The sequence below is a fragment of the Gymnogyps californianus genome, chromosome 8 (assembly GCF_018139145.2).
Source record: "Gymnogyps californianus isolate 813 chromosome 8, ASM1813914v2, whole genome shotgun sequence".
NCBI classification, from domain to species: Eukaryota; Metazoa; Chordata; class Aves; order Accipitriformes; family Cathartidae; genus Gymnogyps; species Gymnogyps californianus.
The window spans coordinates 27,742,917-27,759,563 of NC_059478.1; the positions used below are offsets into that span (position 1 = coordinate 27,742,917).

General features: G+C 42.3%; 1 protein-coding gene across 1 annotated transcript in view; it reads right to left on the reverse strand.

Moving 5' to 3' along the window:
* The window catches only part of AGBL4 (AGBL carboxypeptidase 4), a 946,609-nt gene that overhangs the window by 75,342 nt on the left and 854,620 nt on the right, over positions 1–16,647 (reverse strand). The window contains exon 10 of the mRNA XM_050901055.1: positions 15,363–15,515. Coding sequence (XP_050757012.1) covers positions 15,363–15,515 — 153 coding nt within the window. The remainder of the gene's footprint in view (positions 1–15,362; positions 15,516–16,647) is intronic.

Consider the following 16,647-nt stretch of genomic DNA (forward strand, 5'->3'; position numbering starts at 1 on the left):
TGGTTCTTAAATTAGGTCACACAAATTTCCACTTCACTAACTTAAATGTTAACTCGTGTTGCTCTCTGGGTGGAAAAATATACTGCATTATTTTACAGCATTAGCAGCACAGTATAAAAGGCAGTATTTTGTGCTATTACTGAAGATCTGGCTTTAAGAACCCTACAGCTTTATGACTATTCATTTGAGGGGTGGAGGGGAGGACTCCAAGTACTTCCATAAATGAGTTTTAGCTCTCCTTTGAAGGCTTGACATCTGGAGACTAAAGGGGAACTCATCTTCAGGTTGATTGAAGTCTCAGAGCTTGTTCCTACCAACTAGACAGAAAAATGGATTCTGATTTCATTTTGGTTATCAGATTCTATTCACAAACCTCATAACCATTAGACTGAGTCAATCCGGGCTCAGCACAAGCTAGTGACCACCACAAAAAAAAAAAAAGAAAAAAAAAGCGCTTAGTAGATCCAACTTAGATCTGTTGCATAAAAGGCCTTAATATCTCCTGCTTTAAGACTTTTACGTTGCCAGTGAAACATAAAGGACCCTTAACATAGCTTACTGTTCAGTCATTGTGCCCATGGTGAATTCTTTGAGCTATCCAGGGTCCTCCTGTTGAGCCTTAAGGCTGGTGTCTTTTCTTACTAGCACAATGTTAGTATTTATCAAGTCCATCTCATAAAAACCAGGGAAAATAAGATTTCTTTCTCATTTAAAAAATTACATACAATGGTTCAAAATGTTAAACTTCCCTAGACTGAGAAAATCAGACAAATACTGAAATGAGCAACAATTCTTGATGAATAGTGTATACCAGAAGATATAAAGAATGGAAATACCTGTGGGTTTATTAACATTCTGAATGTTTTGAAGTCTCTCTCATGTTATAAAAAGGAAGGCTTTCCAGGTTAATTAGAATAAGATGGAATTGGGTTTCTTATTAGCATTATGTATAGGAGTTTCCAAACGCAACTTGTTGTCTTTGTGCTAACATAATACTTAGCTTTGTGGTAAATTGTACACAGAATGTATTCTGCTATGTACATGTCGTATAGTTTCGTCCAAATCACATGGCAGAAACCTTGAGGATATTCTGAATACCTATGGGTCAGGGAGGTAAAGCGCTCATAAGGACTGATGGGGAAATTAATTGTTAATTTGATATATGGAATAAAATACTTAAGGAAGTCTACAAGAGGGAATGTTCTCTGACTTCCTGCAAAAGAAGCCTTCAAAATACTACTGAGACCCTGAAACTGAGGGAAGCTTTGTCTTCAGTCAAAATTCAGAAACATAAAGGAAGATGATCATGCTCTGGGGATTGCTTCATAAGTCAAGTAAACATTGATTTCAGTGGATAGTGCTTCATGTTCAAATGAATGCCTGTGGTGGAACTTTTAATGCACGAAAGCATCAGCTGATGGAATATGGGTGTATGGAGCCAGCTCAAAGGAAGAAGACAACAAACATGTCAGAACATGGTATTATGGTTTGTGAGCAGAAACATCACTCACAAGGGGAATGAGCTAATTCTGTGGCAGTGTTTGGCATAGTGAAAACGAGGAAAATGTCAGAGAAGTGATTCAGGGCAGACATTAGGGACAGAAGTACTCCAGTGATTAGGAGACTCAGTTACTGATATGGAGTATCTGTGAAGATTATGGAATCTCATCAACTATGTTTAAGAACAAATTGGACAAGTATCTGCTGAGTATAGTTCATGTCTTTGGGATACAGTTTGGACATGAGGTCCTTTTCAGCTCTATTTCCCATGATTTCAATCAGGCTAGAGGAAGGTTATGACTTGAATTCCTCATAGATGATTCTCGAGATAAATCTTACGTAATATTTTCATCACAGTTCTTGGCACGGTAAAGGAGGACCATGCCAACAAAATTTGCTGATGACACACTGTGGAATGAATCATTATTATGGAGAAGGCTCTGAATATCGTACAAAAAAAAAAGCAGTGGGATGACTTTGAGGACCAGAGTGATAGTAGTCAGATGAAACTCAGCTGCACAAGTGCCAGGTCATGTACTCAGAGCCTAATAAAAAACAATCTCTGCTATAAGCTGAAACCTCATCAGCTGGAAATAGATGAAGAGAGACTCTGATGTATTACTTCGCTGAAGTGATTTTTGCTTTCTGGCAGAAAATAGCTCAGAAGTTGGATCTAGTTATTGGCAAAATTATACTTGCAATATTTCAAAAGTGAAGCATAGGTAGTTTAAATAATTTGAAGAATGTTTGTAAATGGCCAAAAAAAGAACACAAAATTTGGATCTTTCCAGAGTTTGAATTTTTATAATGCTATTTGTGGGGTTTGGGGTTTTTAGTTTTGTTTTGTGGGTTTTTTCCCTTTTTTTTGTGTGTAATAGAAGAGTTCCAGTTTCAGCTGCGCAAAATTACTTGAAATGACAATGGCATTAATAAAATCACCTGTTCATTTCTTTGCCAGGTAGTGCTGCACTTCCAGGAATAAAAAGAAGCTGAACCTTCATTTAGGTGCATAAATGTAGATTTTGGAGGTTAACTTTGTCCTCATTTTGAAAAATTATCTGATGGCATAGACCAACTTGATGTCTTGAGTAAAAAGTAAGATCTCTGATTTGACTCAAGAAGGTTGGGGTGGAGAAAAAGTAACATAAACCTTTCAAATATGAACACATGCATGTTTTGAAACAGCGGCTTGGGCTTGGCTCTAGAGCAAATGTTAGAAGCCAGAATGTGATTTGATGTTTCAGGCAAAAAGAAAATTACAGATTCAAGAAAATTCAGCTAATGACAAGGAAGGGCAGCAGGTACTTCAGTCCAACCTTCTACTCACTGTTTCAAGTCAAGATAAATGGAGTGGAGAAATAAACAGGCAAAACTTTGACTCCTCACCAGAACTGATCTTGGCAACTGATAATGCTGAAACAAAGGCTATGAAAAGCCATGTATTATCATGGCAAAGAAAGAGCCTTTTGCATGCACATTTATTTCATCAAACTCTAATCTGGGGAAAAGAGGCGGGGGGGGAGGGGGGCGGCACAAGAGGGGGGAAAGAACACAGGTTAAATTGTCCGCAAATGAGTCTCTTGTTTTCCTGGGAGAATCTATTGCCCTAAAACCCTTGCAAAGCTGAACTGAAGTCATCATTAAGCAAATGCACTGAGCAGGCACAGCAGGAGAACAACTAAACAAATATTTATCTCTCCAAGGCTGAATCATATGGGAGTGTTAACAACAGCAACAGCAAAAAGTACAAAGTCTGGAGGGTGGGGGGAAACATCAAAGACTTTGAAGTTCTTAAATAGGGATATTTGTACAAAATCAACAATAATTCATTACTAAAACACACACATACATTAAAGCTCACGGAAGGACTCTGCTTCCCAGCTTGTGTGAGAAAATTCAGTGAACAAATAGCTATCGACAGGATTAGGAGGTGCCAAGCAACAAGAATCCAGTTTTAAAAGAGCAGAGCAGGAAGGGTGAAGGATTCCACCACTTTCTGGTGGGAAGAAACCCACCAGAAAACTACACCTGGATTTCACACACACTTGGGAGCCTCAAGGTGTGCTGACCCTCTCTCTACATCTCAGGCATTAGTGGCAGCTTCCCCAGGCCTTCCTATCAAATTTCGTTCCTCCTCCCCATGCTGTGCTGAATACCTTCCATATGACTGGTTTCCCCATTGGGAATGACAGTGAACAGCCAGGCAGCACAAAGAAATTTGTAAACCAATTGGACCTTATTCAGACATTGCAGCAGACAAAGAGATGTGTGGAAGGAAATAAGAAAAAAAGTTGCCTGCAAATTCTTTCTGGAGTGGTCTCAAAGCAGAAAAAAAATCCTGGCCCTTGGTCAGACCTCTCAATGTGCCAGAACCCCTGTCTCCAAGGCAGTCTTGTCTCTTGGCTGGTAAGGACACTCTCTACCACACAGTGTCTCTCCTCAGTGAATTCAACCCCCAGTAGCTAGCTTACAAGCTCAACAGCTTAGGTAGCTCCTGTATGGCTGAGGGATGCTCTTGGTTTGTCAGCACTGCTCCATCGTCCTGCTAACAACTACTGGAATGAATGCCCTGAACAGTCCATATTCACAAAGTAAGGGCAGGCAGTTCACTGATTGTCTCTGCATGCCTGTATCAATCTAGCACAAGAGTAGCTCCAAAAGACAAAGAGGGAGAACAGCACATTTCGCACGCATCTGAGACTGAATTTGCCCAAGTCCACCCTTTGGCATCCCGATGGACTTGGAATCTGAGTGGTTTTGCTTGGTGGGAGCTTCCACTGGTGGGACCTCCTCCTCAGTGTATATGTGACTTCACAGGGGACTTGTCTTGCTACAGCATCCGAAAACCTCAGGTTGCACAAAAGGAAAAATTGGAGGCAAAACCCAGTAAATCTGGGTCAGCTGTTCAGTGAAAGAAGAGATGCCAAAAAGGACTGAAATGTCAAGCAGGCTCAGTGTCCAGCCAGTGATGGATGGGAGCTTCAGTTCTACCTTTCACTGATGGCAGGGCAAAGGGACAGGGTACAAAAGGGCACTTTCTCATACAGGACTTGTTGGAGAATGAATCTTTGTTGTCTTCTGAAATTGCTCAACACATTAGGGAGAAATAGGATCAAGGTATGACCACAGTGCAAGTCAGACCTTGCCAGGCTCCTAGCATGGGAATCAGGGTATAGACTGCACATCACTTTTATGATCAATCCTAAGGTGTGTCTCCAACCCAACAAGAAAGGAAACGACAAGGTACAAATGACTCAGAAAGTAATTAGGAGGGAAATCATCAACCAGACAGAAATCTGGTCACAGGCTTTGACAGATGGAGAAAGATTAATTTCTGATGTATCAAGGTCTAGGGGGTTCCTGAAGTCCAACAGATAGATTTTACCAGCTGTTCACGTCTACTGCAACACAATTGATTCTTTATGTGCCCATGGAAGGAAGTAGCAAACTGCACATATCTTCAAAAACTTGAGCTCTAGTGTGCACATGAATGTTTCCCAGACGATCATTTGTCCTCACAAACAGAGTATCTGCATGAAACTCAGAATAAAGAGATCTTCCCATTTGCTGATATAGATAGATGATGTAGGTCCAGGAAGTGTTTTACAAAAGGATGTAGCATGTTCAACTGTATGCTCACAAGAATCAGAGAATCATGTTAGAAATCTTTCCTGGAGAAGAGCAGAGACATAAACACTAAGAGGATTCATAATTAGAGAATGGTTTCATATTATAACACACAATTAAAAATATGCTGGGTCACCCTATGCCATTTTCATTTGGGAAATAAGCTGTATTTCACAACTGAGACTAACTATTCTTAAAAAAAACCAAAACCAAAACCAGAAAAACTGCCCACATTTTGCTCGTTCTGTAGTTGAGCAATAAGCACTTTACCTACTGGGGTAAACTGGGATTATGCATACAAATTGCTTCATGTTCTTCACCTATCAGCACCAGCAATGGCCAAGTGTAATCAGGACTCAATTACAACCTCACCAGAGTTATCTGCTGATGCTGCTCTTATAGCTGAAGAGCAAGCTTTTTTTCTAAAGCAGGTCTGACCTCTATGAGCCTTCAACTCACTGCCTCAGTGTAGCAAAAAAGTGGTAATAAAAAAGTTAGTAGTTAGTGCTCTAGAAAAAGGGAATGACACACTTGTCATCAAGGAAGAATAGACGTGCCATTGGGAAATGGACTGGAGCCCAGACAATGTCAAATCCATCTCGGTGAAGAGTTTTACAGTATCAGCTATAACTCACTCACTCTCATTTTCTAGAATGCTTTATTGAAGTCTGCAAAAGTTAGAAAGAGAGCACAGAAATGCACTGGCTTTGAAATCTTTGCCACAGAAGACTGTAAATAGCAATATTACAAATTGTGACTCTTCTGTTTGCCCCTCCACAGGGTGCTGTAAGAGGGGTGCAACTGGCAGCTCACTTTCCTCATATGGATAGAGCTAATTACTGCCATGGTGTGCCCAGCAGTCACTGCTTTGACCCTGCCATTCTTGCAGCTGGTAGCCCATCAAGCTATCTTACAAGCAAAACTTATCCCCTTACTTCTCTGGAAGCACTGAGGAAACTTCTCACTTCAAAAGCCAACTTGACTCTCTCCTCACACCCACCTCTCATCAGCTCCATTAACTCTCTTAATAGACTGGAAAGCATATGTGTTAGTGGTTTTTGTGATAGACTATCAACTCCATGCCAACTGGGTCTGGAGACTTGGAAATCATGGCATTTGGGAGGCTGCTATCAGGCAGCCTTCTTCCAGTTTATTTTACAAACAAGCTGTAGCCAGCATCTGAAATGTAGATGGGATTATTAAAAAAAAAAAGAAAGAAAATAAAAGAAAAAGAAAAAAAAACCCCAAAGGCAGAAGGCTGATCTGAAGGAGGTAGCAGGCAAGAGGAGGAAGGATTCTGGGAGCAGAGACGTGATGAAATGGGAACCGAGCTCAAAATTACTCCCTGATTCATCTCACCTTGCAGCTTTGCCGTGTTTCTGATGCACAGGAGGAAAATGTATTTCATCTCAAAGTCATTTGTGACTACTGAAATTTGGGAAGAGGAGGTTTTGAAAAGTTCAGGATCATTTCAAAGAGGGATCCCATTACTTGGAGTTTTTCCAGATCCCTTAGGGACAGCCAGATTGGACTGCTATTCCTGTGAAAAGGGCTCGTTCACTCTCACTGACGGCTCTGCAGTTGACAGCATTTTGTTTCATAACTTCTGTGCCTGGTAGGAAACGCTGAGGTGGGCAGCAAACGTTGGCTTTAACAAGGGAATATTCTCTGAACTAGAATTTGATGTGCAGAAATCTGAGAAAAGGTGTACAGAGGAGATCTGCAACAGTTTGACCTGTCCTAGGAATGTGAGAGAGAAAAGCCTGAAACTGAAACCTGAAGACCCAATAGCCTCAAATCCTAAGAGATTTTCACCATTCCACTACCTGTCTCTTTGCCTTCTTCCTCCGGCTCAGTGGAAAGCAGACAGCAATCACCCTTTCTTAAAGGCAGCACCACATTGTAGGAGTACCATGAACACAACCTGCCTAGCACCACACTGTCAGGCTTTAAAGTGCAATTCTCCTCAGAGAAATAACAGTTTAAAGGTACTTTGTCACCACACACATCTGCTCCCTGAGGGGCTTCATTATTCCTTTAATGTGTAGTGAAGGAATACCAGATCTTTCCCCCTCCCCATCCCTCCCAAGTGTCTTTCAGTCATGCCTGCTTAAATTTGCTGATAAAAACACATATTTGCATGGTCATTAGCAGAGGGGTTGGAAGGAGGGAGCTTTATAAGCTCTCAGTTTATGTCTCAAAACCAAAACTACCAAATGAGCTCCCTTTTTGGAAACTCTGTAGTTAGAAAAGCAACTGGGTTTCATGCTTCAGGGTTTCAGCTGTTCACCTGCGAGAACTACAATAGCTGCACTTCTCTTTTCACTGCTCATTAATATCTGTGCTCTGCTCTCTACGGTGCTGTGCCGTACAGCTCCGGGACTGATGGAGGTCTCCGCAGCCTGCTGCCTGTCTCTGCACCTTGTACCAGTTACACTGGCAGCACCAGTGCAGGGATGTGGCCTGTGTTTCACATTCCCCAGAATTCATCCTCACATGCACTGAAACTGGTTGTACTCACAGCCCCATGTCCCTGAGTGCTACAGAACTGAAGATGCTTAGAGTTCACTGGCTTCACCATAGCAGCTAATGCAGCTGGACTCCAAATCAAAACAGCAGCTCTTCTGAGAGAGCTTCTTAAACAACACCCTGCAGCCAAACAAAGCAGGGTGGTGATGGCCTTACCTGAGACCTTCACAAAGTCAGTCAAGGGCTCCCCTACAGAGTTGAGCAGCCCATCACAACCTACTCAGAAAAGGCAAGAGAAGGAGGCAGATTTCAGCCCATCCTCTAAGCAAACCTCAGATGGAGCCCCTCTTGCCACTAGATTCTGCCACCCCAAACACACACACGTGCACACACACACACAGAGTGTACTGTCTCCCAAAACATACTTCCTCAGGTCCTCTCAGCTCCTTCTTCAGTGAGTCTGCTTCTCCCTCTCACCAGAAGTGCACTTAGCCACACGTGACAATGTCACCTACTCAACCATTAACCTATGCACAAACCCATCACCCATAAACCAGAGAATTAGTCGGGAACTTAGCTCCCTTTAAAAAGCCAGCCCAAGCTGTGGCCAGTGATATACACAAAGAAGGGATCTGCAAATGCTTCAGGGTAATAATGAAGAAAAGATCTGCTTTTTCCCCCTTGTTTTTTACTAATAGCAACGTCTGCTTCTCAGAGCACATCCTTCCCCAAAGATGCCAAAGCTGGCATTTGCTAGTCTAAGCTCTACAGAATAATCACACTGTTTAGAAAATAACTCGTGTCTCTGGAGTTCTCAGTTTCCCTATTTGTCAGTAGAAAACGAGACGTTTCCTCAAAATATACAATAAAATAGCCTCTAGCAATAGCCTGCAATGCTTCTCTTTACAATAGTTTTATGAGTGTGTGTGCGGTCTCCTGGGAGTGCTTTCATAATCATTTATACAAATGACAGAAACTTAGGACAATGAGAAGCAGAAAGGGAAATACAACCATCAGGCATGCAGTTGCTTTGAATAGTCTGCAGGAAAAGTGGTTTGCTCTGTGGCAAAGAGATGTTCTGCTCACTTGTAGGTCTAAATCAGGAGATTACAACCCTTCCTAAGAAGGGGCACCATGCTGTACACTGCTCCCAGAGCAACCCAGTACAGCCCATTGCTCAAACTTCTCCTGGGCTCTCTCACTGCTCCAGAACAGTTCTCTGAACCAGACTTGTGTTCTACATATGTTAAAATATCACATAGTTAAAGAGGTAATACCCAGAAAGAGATTCTGGGAGGGGGATGGGTGTCCAATTCTTAACCAACTTCCTACCCCTCCTTCACAGCACAGTTTGTCCTAGCCAAGTGAATTTTGCAGTGCTCTGCAAGAGAGGTAGCTTGCATTTGAATGTAAAGGAGCTCCTTTCATTTGTGCTACTCTGGGAGGCTGTCACCTGTTCCCAGCTCGTTGACATTAGGTAAGAGTAATGATGGTCTTTGAAAATAAACCATAAAATTGCTATGAAAACTTGTTTCTTCTGTGGATATTCAAACTTTCTACCTGTGTGGGGATGGAGAAGGGACTGTCAACTCCTATATGCACAAACAACACAGCAAGAATGTACTGAAAGAAAATCCATTTACTCAAACACTTTTCCCCCCTCCTTTTCCTTTTCTTTGCAATACAAATTAATTCAACCCTCTGTATAAAAAGAGAGGTGGACTGGTTCAGCACGATGTAATGGAGCAGTTTCATTTAGCTGTGACTCTCCAGAGGGCAGAGTTCTTGTGAGACCAAAACCAATGCTTAGAAGCACAGGCTTTACAATCTGTTCCCTGTGCCACCAGAAACACATTTCCTCTCTCCCCTCACCCAGCCTCCAGGAAAAATAAATAAATAAATGAATGAACTTATGGAGCAACATGTCCAAGAAGCAGCAAGCAGAAATGCATCCCAGAGGGGTGATAAAGCATATAATAGCTGTATTTGTCTTCCTGGAAATGCCCTGGTACAAGACAACAAAAAAGAAGGGAGGATCATTTGTTGCGCTCAGGTTTTAAGAGATTTCTGAGTAGATCTGTTAAGCTTGCATGATGTTAACAAAATGTACCTAAACGCAACAGCTTTTGCCTTTTTGGGACAAGGGTCTTTTTTGCCAAAACAGCAGAGAGGCACTTAGGAGACGGTGGTGCAAGTGAGTATGGATTTTACTTCGGGATGAATTCTAGGTCTGAGCAACTTGCTCACTGCTCCCCCTTCCCTGCCCAGCCACATGCAACACAAACTAGTTCTTCTTTATTTTGGAACAGATTATTGGGATTTGCTCATTCAATGTTCATGAGCTGTTGTTACTCCCTCAGGCACTTGTGCCAGCACTTCCTTCAGACATGGCCCAAAACACACTGGGATTAGTAACAGCGATCACAAGACTAGGACGGAGATGTCCAGCCAGGGTAAGTGATAACAGCCCAGCAAGGCTGCCGTGGTAGATGGGAGGAGATTTGCTGGAAGGAACACATCTTCCCTAAGAAAGCTTGGATGGATGAGGGGGGTGCTGTGGAAATGAGAAGAACAGACCTGGAGTATGTGGATAAAAGCAAAACAATAGAAAATATGGATAGATTAAAATCTTTTCCTTGGTTGCTCAGTTTTAGATATCCAGGCTAAAAAAGCCAAAACTGAATCTGAATTTTCTCATATTGTTGAGACAATGATAGTCTCAAAAATATGTTTGAGGTCACAGCGTTATGGCACTGGGGTTAACAACATGTTTCCCTAAAGGAAACTGGGTGGGTTGTTGTTCAGAGACTTCACTGTTGAGTGCGCAGCATGGTATAAAACATAGGGAACTGCTGACAAAGAAACCAGACTGGTGCTTTGGAGACCTGGGTTTTATTCTGCGATTTCCTCAAGCAAGACACTTCCCACCCACTCTCTGTCTCTTTCCCAGCATGACTGGAAGCTCTTGGGGTTGTGGGCTTTCTTAGTAGTTACCCAGTGCCCAACATAATGGGACCCCAAGTTTTTATCAGGGTCTTTGGCTAACCACAGCACACAAAGCACGACAAACAGTATTTCTAAGGAAGGTGCTCTGCTGGGAGGTTGAATACAACAAAATGAAATGAGAACTCAAAGGTATCCCAAGTACCACCAGTTCAGAGTCCAAAGAAAAAAAACAACAAGACTAAGCCAAGTACCTCTGGCCAGTCTTTTTCCTTTAACTGCAAAGAAGAGCAATCATTACAAAGTGATAAAGCCATCCAAGAATGGCTGTGGTTGTTTCTTTTAAATGAACCAGAGAGAACAGATGGTCTCCTCTCATACTGTCACAAAGGTCAAAATTAGCCACCCCTAAGACTAGCAGGTTCTTGAAATGCTCAAGTGCTTGTGTCTGGTCGTTATGACTAATCCGCTCTCCAGAACAAGAAAGGTCAAATGAAGAACACCCCTCCAAATACTGCAGCAACTCCTAGCCATGGCTGATGTGTAAGGCACTCAGACATGGTGTCAACAGCTGCTCCTAAAACCCAATGAGTCAGCCTTTCAAAAGAGCTTGTCAGCTCTCACTGTTAGAGCTTTCATACAGATTATATTTACTCCCCAATGTTTAAAAATATCCTTCTTAAACCTTGAAAATATAAAACGTTTCCCTTACAGAATTTGTCCTTTTTCCCCAGACAGCTGCCCAAGAATATCTCATGTATTTATTTGGGAGCAAAAACTTCCTAGCTCTTCTTTCACTTCCCTCTTCACGTGCTGACAGCTAAACCAAAGGCAGGCCTCTGTTTCTGAAGTCATGTAAAAACGAAGAATTTCTGGTCCCTTTCACAACTTTTACCTGCAAACCACAGTCAGCCTTCCAGAGTACTGTGAGGTTAAGTGTTCTGCTCAACAGATAGGGTACAGAGACATTGGGTGACTTGCCTTTGGTCCTATAACAGGCATGCAGGCGCAAATCCCCTATCCATCCCCTACTCTAATCACCAATCTTCCTTGGATGCTGTCATTTAAATAAAAAGGCCTATTGGAAATGACAGGTGAAGAAAGCAGTCCAGGCATGAAATGCACTCTAAAGTATATTAATAGAAGGTTGCCAGACAAAACGGCACAAGGCATTTGATCGCATCATCTTAGGCTTGTTGTTCATGCTCCTTTGCATCTGGCTGCGTGATTTCTGCCAGATTCTCGGCTGGAGGAGCAGGCTAGGATTTGCCTGCTTTCCCTAACCCGTGCCGGGCTCAGCTGCAATCATGCAGAGCACTGAAAAAAATCCCTTTGAGTCGGGATTCATTCCAAACATGTAAAACCCAGACAAATGACTGCTTCTCCAAAGTGAATCCCATTTCACAGCAAGTAGGTTATTAGTGTGGAACTCCATACAAGTAGCCTGCATTCAAAAGCCCTCTGCATTATTAATAGAAGATGAGCTTTTGACATCAAAGGAGAACCATTATGTATGCTAAACGGTGGCAAAAATTGTACCCGCACTTCAAACCTTTTCAGTTCTTTGTCCCTTGTAAATCAATCAAGGTTGACAGATGCTTTAAGGAGAGTAATCTTTTCAATGATACTGTCAATGGATAACATAATGGAACATTGTCTCTGTGCTGTGTGAAGACATGGAGCTAGTCAATTATGGACAACACTTCATGCAGCCGCCAGTTTTCACTTGAAGTGCTGCTGTTGAAGTATTATAATCCCAACAAATGGCCGCAGCAGCATACAATGTAAATGAGACCTCCTGAAGCTTTGGAAAATTAATTAGTAACAACAGTGGTCCATTCCCACACTTTCAAACACCAGCCTGGTAATGTTAACGATGCACTTCCCCCCTTCCCTTTGAGCAGTCAATAGGGCATATTTACATACACTATTTTTAATCTTCAACACTTTTTTTTCCCCTTTTTAAATGCAGGAAGCTCTGGATTTCTTTCCTCTCTTTCAAGCAGCAAACTTCACCCCTGATATTTCCAACCAGTCACATAACCCACATGGCTGGAGCTGAAAACAAGAGAACAGAGACTTTCCCACTTGGAGACAGCAGTAATATTCACTCCTCTTGCTTCACACACGTCAGACACTTTGTGGCTGTCTCCTTTTCCAACACTTCTATCCCCTCAGCTGCTCTGAGAAGAATGGCTTGGATGGATGGCAGGGCAAAAGCTTCCGGTCTCAAGAGACCAGTAGGATGTGAGTTGAAAGCCCAATGTACTGAGTGCCAGCAGCACCTAGGTCAAACTGTGGTGCACTGGATGCCAACATATATATCTGATTGCCAGCTTCTACAGAAAAGAGATTGAGAGTCAAAGGGGAGAGACTGCGCTGTTTATTTAGCTATTGGCTTCTGTTTCCTACGTCATTTTCACAAAGATTTTCCCTTTGTCAACTGAGGCCTGCGCTAAGAGGAACCCTTAATCTCCTACAGTAACAGAGAGAAATCCCACACTTGAGCACAAAATTTCTAAACTCCTATCATTTGCAGGTTTTCATTGCTACGATCTATGAATGCCCTCTTATCTATAATGTGATTTTGAAACAACCAGGTGCAGATAAGAAACTCAATCACTGAGGTCTTCTTGGACAAGAACAGGCTGTTCCTTGAACCCAACTCGCTCTTCCCCAGGCTCCAAACAGCTAGGAACAGATGCAGCTGCTGTCCCTCCTCATTTAGTATGGATTCGGCCTTCTGCGCTCTGGACAGTTTTCTGAGAAGCCCTTGCAGTAGCTGATCGCAGAAAGCTTCACACTGCAGCAGTCCCCTGAACTCCCAAAACATACAGACAATGGTTAAACAATACTGACAATGGTTAAACAATACTGTGAGGCAACAGAGGAAGCAACAGCAGCCACACACCCTCCCAGGCCTTACCCAGCCAGCTGCCACTGCTGATTCCAAGAATGCCCAAAAAGGCAAATGTTTGGTCTGCGAGATGCCCCCCTCCTGACAATAGAAAAGACAGAGGAAAGGATATCTTCTGCCTAGCCTTAGGAAAGTCAGAGACTGATCCAAACTTTTTCCCACTCTTGCATAAAACAAACTACCATAGAATAGAGAAACGGACAGGAATCAGGAGGTTTCAATTCCTCTTTCCTTTGCTGGAACATATCTGTCAGGAAAACAGTGGCACAACTCCATTGCTATACTCACTTTCCACTCAAACTCCACAGTGCAATATGCACAAACACAAGACAAAAAAATTCTCTACAGCATCTTGATGAGAAAGCTGTAGGCTAGCATTCCTGCCATAATGAAAATGGCCTTTTTTCCAATTACAGTTTCTTTTGCTGTGCAGACTCGTCTGCTTTTGTATCTGTTTTTAGATTTTTTTTCTCTAGAGCTAAACACATGGAATGCTGCAGGGTCCCTATCCTCCTCCACCCACCACCTCTGCCACAGGCTGGTTGGGATGGCACTGCAGAGGAGGCAGGCACTATGTCCCAGCTGTCCCCATCTTTGAGAGGAGACCCAGGTTTATCTCTCAGTACCAGGAGGATGAAGTATAAGCAAAACAGGGACAGCAAAGACTGGGAAAACGTATGGTGGGTAACAAAGAGGGTTAAGAACGTAACAGACATAAAATCAGGGCCCAAACAGTAGGTTCTTCTGCTCTCCTCTGCTTGGTGCAGGATTCTAAAGTAATTTTTAATTGAGCCTGTTGCCATTATATAGCTGCCAAATGTCATCCACTGCCTTCCCTCCTCACAGCTCATGGCTGGAAGTTCCCACTGCCTTGGCTGAGATGCATTTCTGAATATTCCTTATCCCAGTCAAAGCAAAATGGGACACCAAACACCTCTTACTTGAAAGACTGCCCACTTAAGCAAACCTGGACTGCATAGATTGAAACAGAGCAAGGGACAGCTGTATAGAAGTCGCTTAGCTGGTGGCTCCACAGGTCTGTAAGGTGGGCCAGGAGAAGCAAACAAGCAGTTGCAGGCAGGCTTGGGTGTTGTGTGTTCTACTTGCACAGCTTTCAAGGAAAACCGATGCACAAAAGAGACTACGGAAAGGGCCAGGATGTTGTACTGGAACACAAAGTTGCAACAGACTGACCAGAGTCTTAAATCTACTGACTTCTGCAGAGCTTCTGCAACCAATGTGTGCTAAGGATCTGTTCTACTCGAAACTTGCTCTAAAAACATATGCCCCTTTCCAACTCATTTGTAGGAGTTTACAATTTATTTCCAATATCCAGAGATACCTACACACATACTTTCTTCCAAGTTACAAGACATGTATTGAGCAATTGCAGATTTTCTTGCAGAACAGTTTTCCATGGTAATATCAAAGAATTTCAAAAGCATACATTGCCTTTGTCACAACTTTCAACAGAAAATAATCTAACCTTTTCTTTCCAGTTTATTATTTTTACTTCTATTTGCTATTATATTATCATTTAAAGTGTACAAGTAAAAAAATTTGCCAATATAATATAAACAATGAAATAATAAAGCTGATCCAGTTGATCAAAAGACAAAAGATCTTTTGATAAAAACTAAGTGTTCCAATAATTCAGAACCAAAGGTTATAATACAGAAGATGAAGAACCTGTGTCTGTTCATGTGTCTAATGACAATACATAAGATCACAACTTACGACTTTTGGATAAGGTAAGTATAAGAGGGAAGATGGTAGCTAATAATGACAAAAATTTTAAGTAGCCTTCTATTCATATTAAAATAACATTCACACAATCCAATTAAGCCAGAGATTTATCATTAAAAAATAAATTAGGAAGAAATTAATTAAGAGAAACATTGCTTACATAAGAGAAGTCTTCGGCATTCTGACAGAGTAGCTTGGGAAAAACAGCCTGTCGCTGAAATCTTTCCTCATCTTCAAAGATGTTCCCATACATGAAGCCATTCATCATGGTGGAGTGGGCATGGATGTCAATATAGAACTCCAGGTTAATCTTCTGTTGAGGGAAAACAACAACAACAACAAAACATTCAGCATGAGATAAATCATAACTGTGTTATGTACGTGAAGCCTCTCATAAATCCAATACTGCCATGCTTGAATCTAACCATGGTGCCAGCATCAGAGAGCCACACTAAAGACATTGCTTTGATGCATCCAACCATTCATGCCTCTTTGTGGGTGTATGTGAGATGCAACACAGGACCATGATAGACATTTCTTTACCTGTTCTGAGGAGGCTGGAACATTTATGCAGCACAGGACATTGTGCAAAATAGAGCCAAAGCATTATCCTTCGCTTTGATACAGGGCTTAGTGCCACTGGTAAAAATATGCACCTTCCAGTTCTAGAGCATGATTGTTCGGGCGCAGCTTTGCCATCTCTGCACAGTTCTGCATTGCAATATGCAGATGTACCCTTCTGCCAGGAAAGACAGGTTCAAAATTGTGTAAAAAAGACTTCAGCATTTCCTGTGCAGTTTATTTTGGTTTATAAGGAGAAGTACCACAAATGTTTTTGTCTTACTCTGCTTTGTAGTAGTAATTCAACAGAACGACTCCCAAAAGCAAGTGCCTTGAATGCCTCTCTGCTTGTAGCTTCCCATGTGATTCTGCATCAGCTCTTGCTTCAAAAGAAAACAGCAGGACCCCCTAACACAGAAGTGCCTGCTCTCCCCATACTCTTCCTGGATTGGCAATTCAGTGTCAGAAGGCTCTATAAGGAAACGCTGCTCAAGTCTCCAGTCCAGGGACACATCTTTCTCGTCACATCATATATAAGTGATACTACTTCCCCTGCCATCAATGGCAAAGAGTGAATGTTCACCTTGATCACCATGTACAGTGCCATTGACAGCAGTGAGAAGGCAACATCCAGTACTAAAAAGTGCTACCAGAGCAGATGCTGCTGGATCACCCAGAGTTTCCCCAAACACTTGCAACTTCTGTTCCTGAACCGTGCTCTGTGCTAGACAGGTGCTCTGTGACTAGACAGTGACAAACCCACCCCTGTTACCTGGCCACCATGGAGCCAGGAAGAACCTTCCTGGTGACCAGAGGGTTACAGTTCAGATCTCCCAGCCCCAACAGGGGGATGGAGAAGAGCTCTGTTAGCAGGACAGGGATTA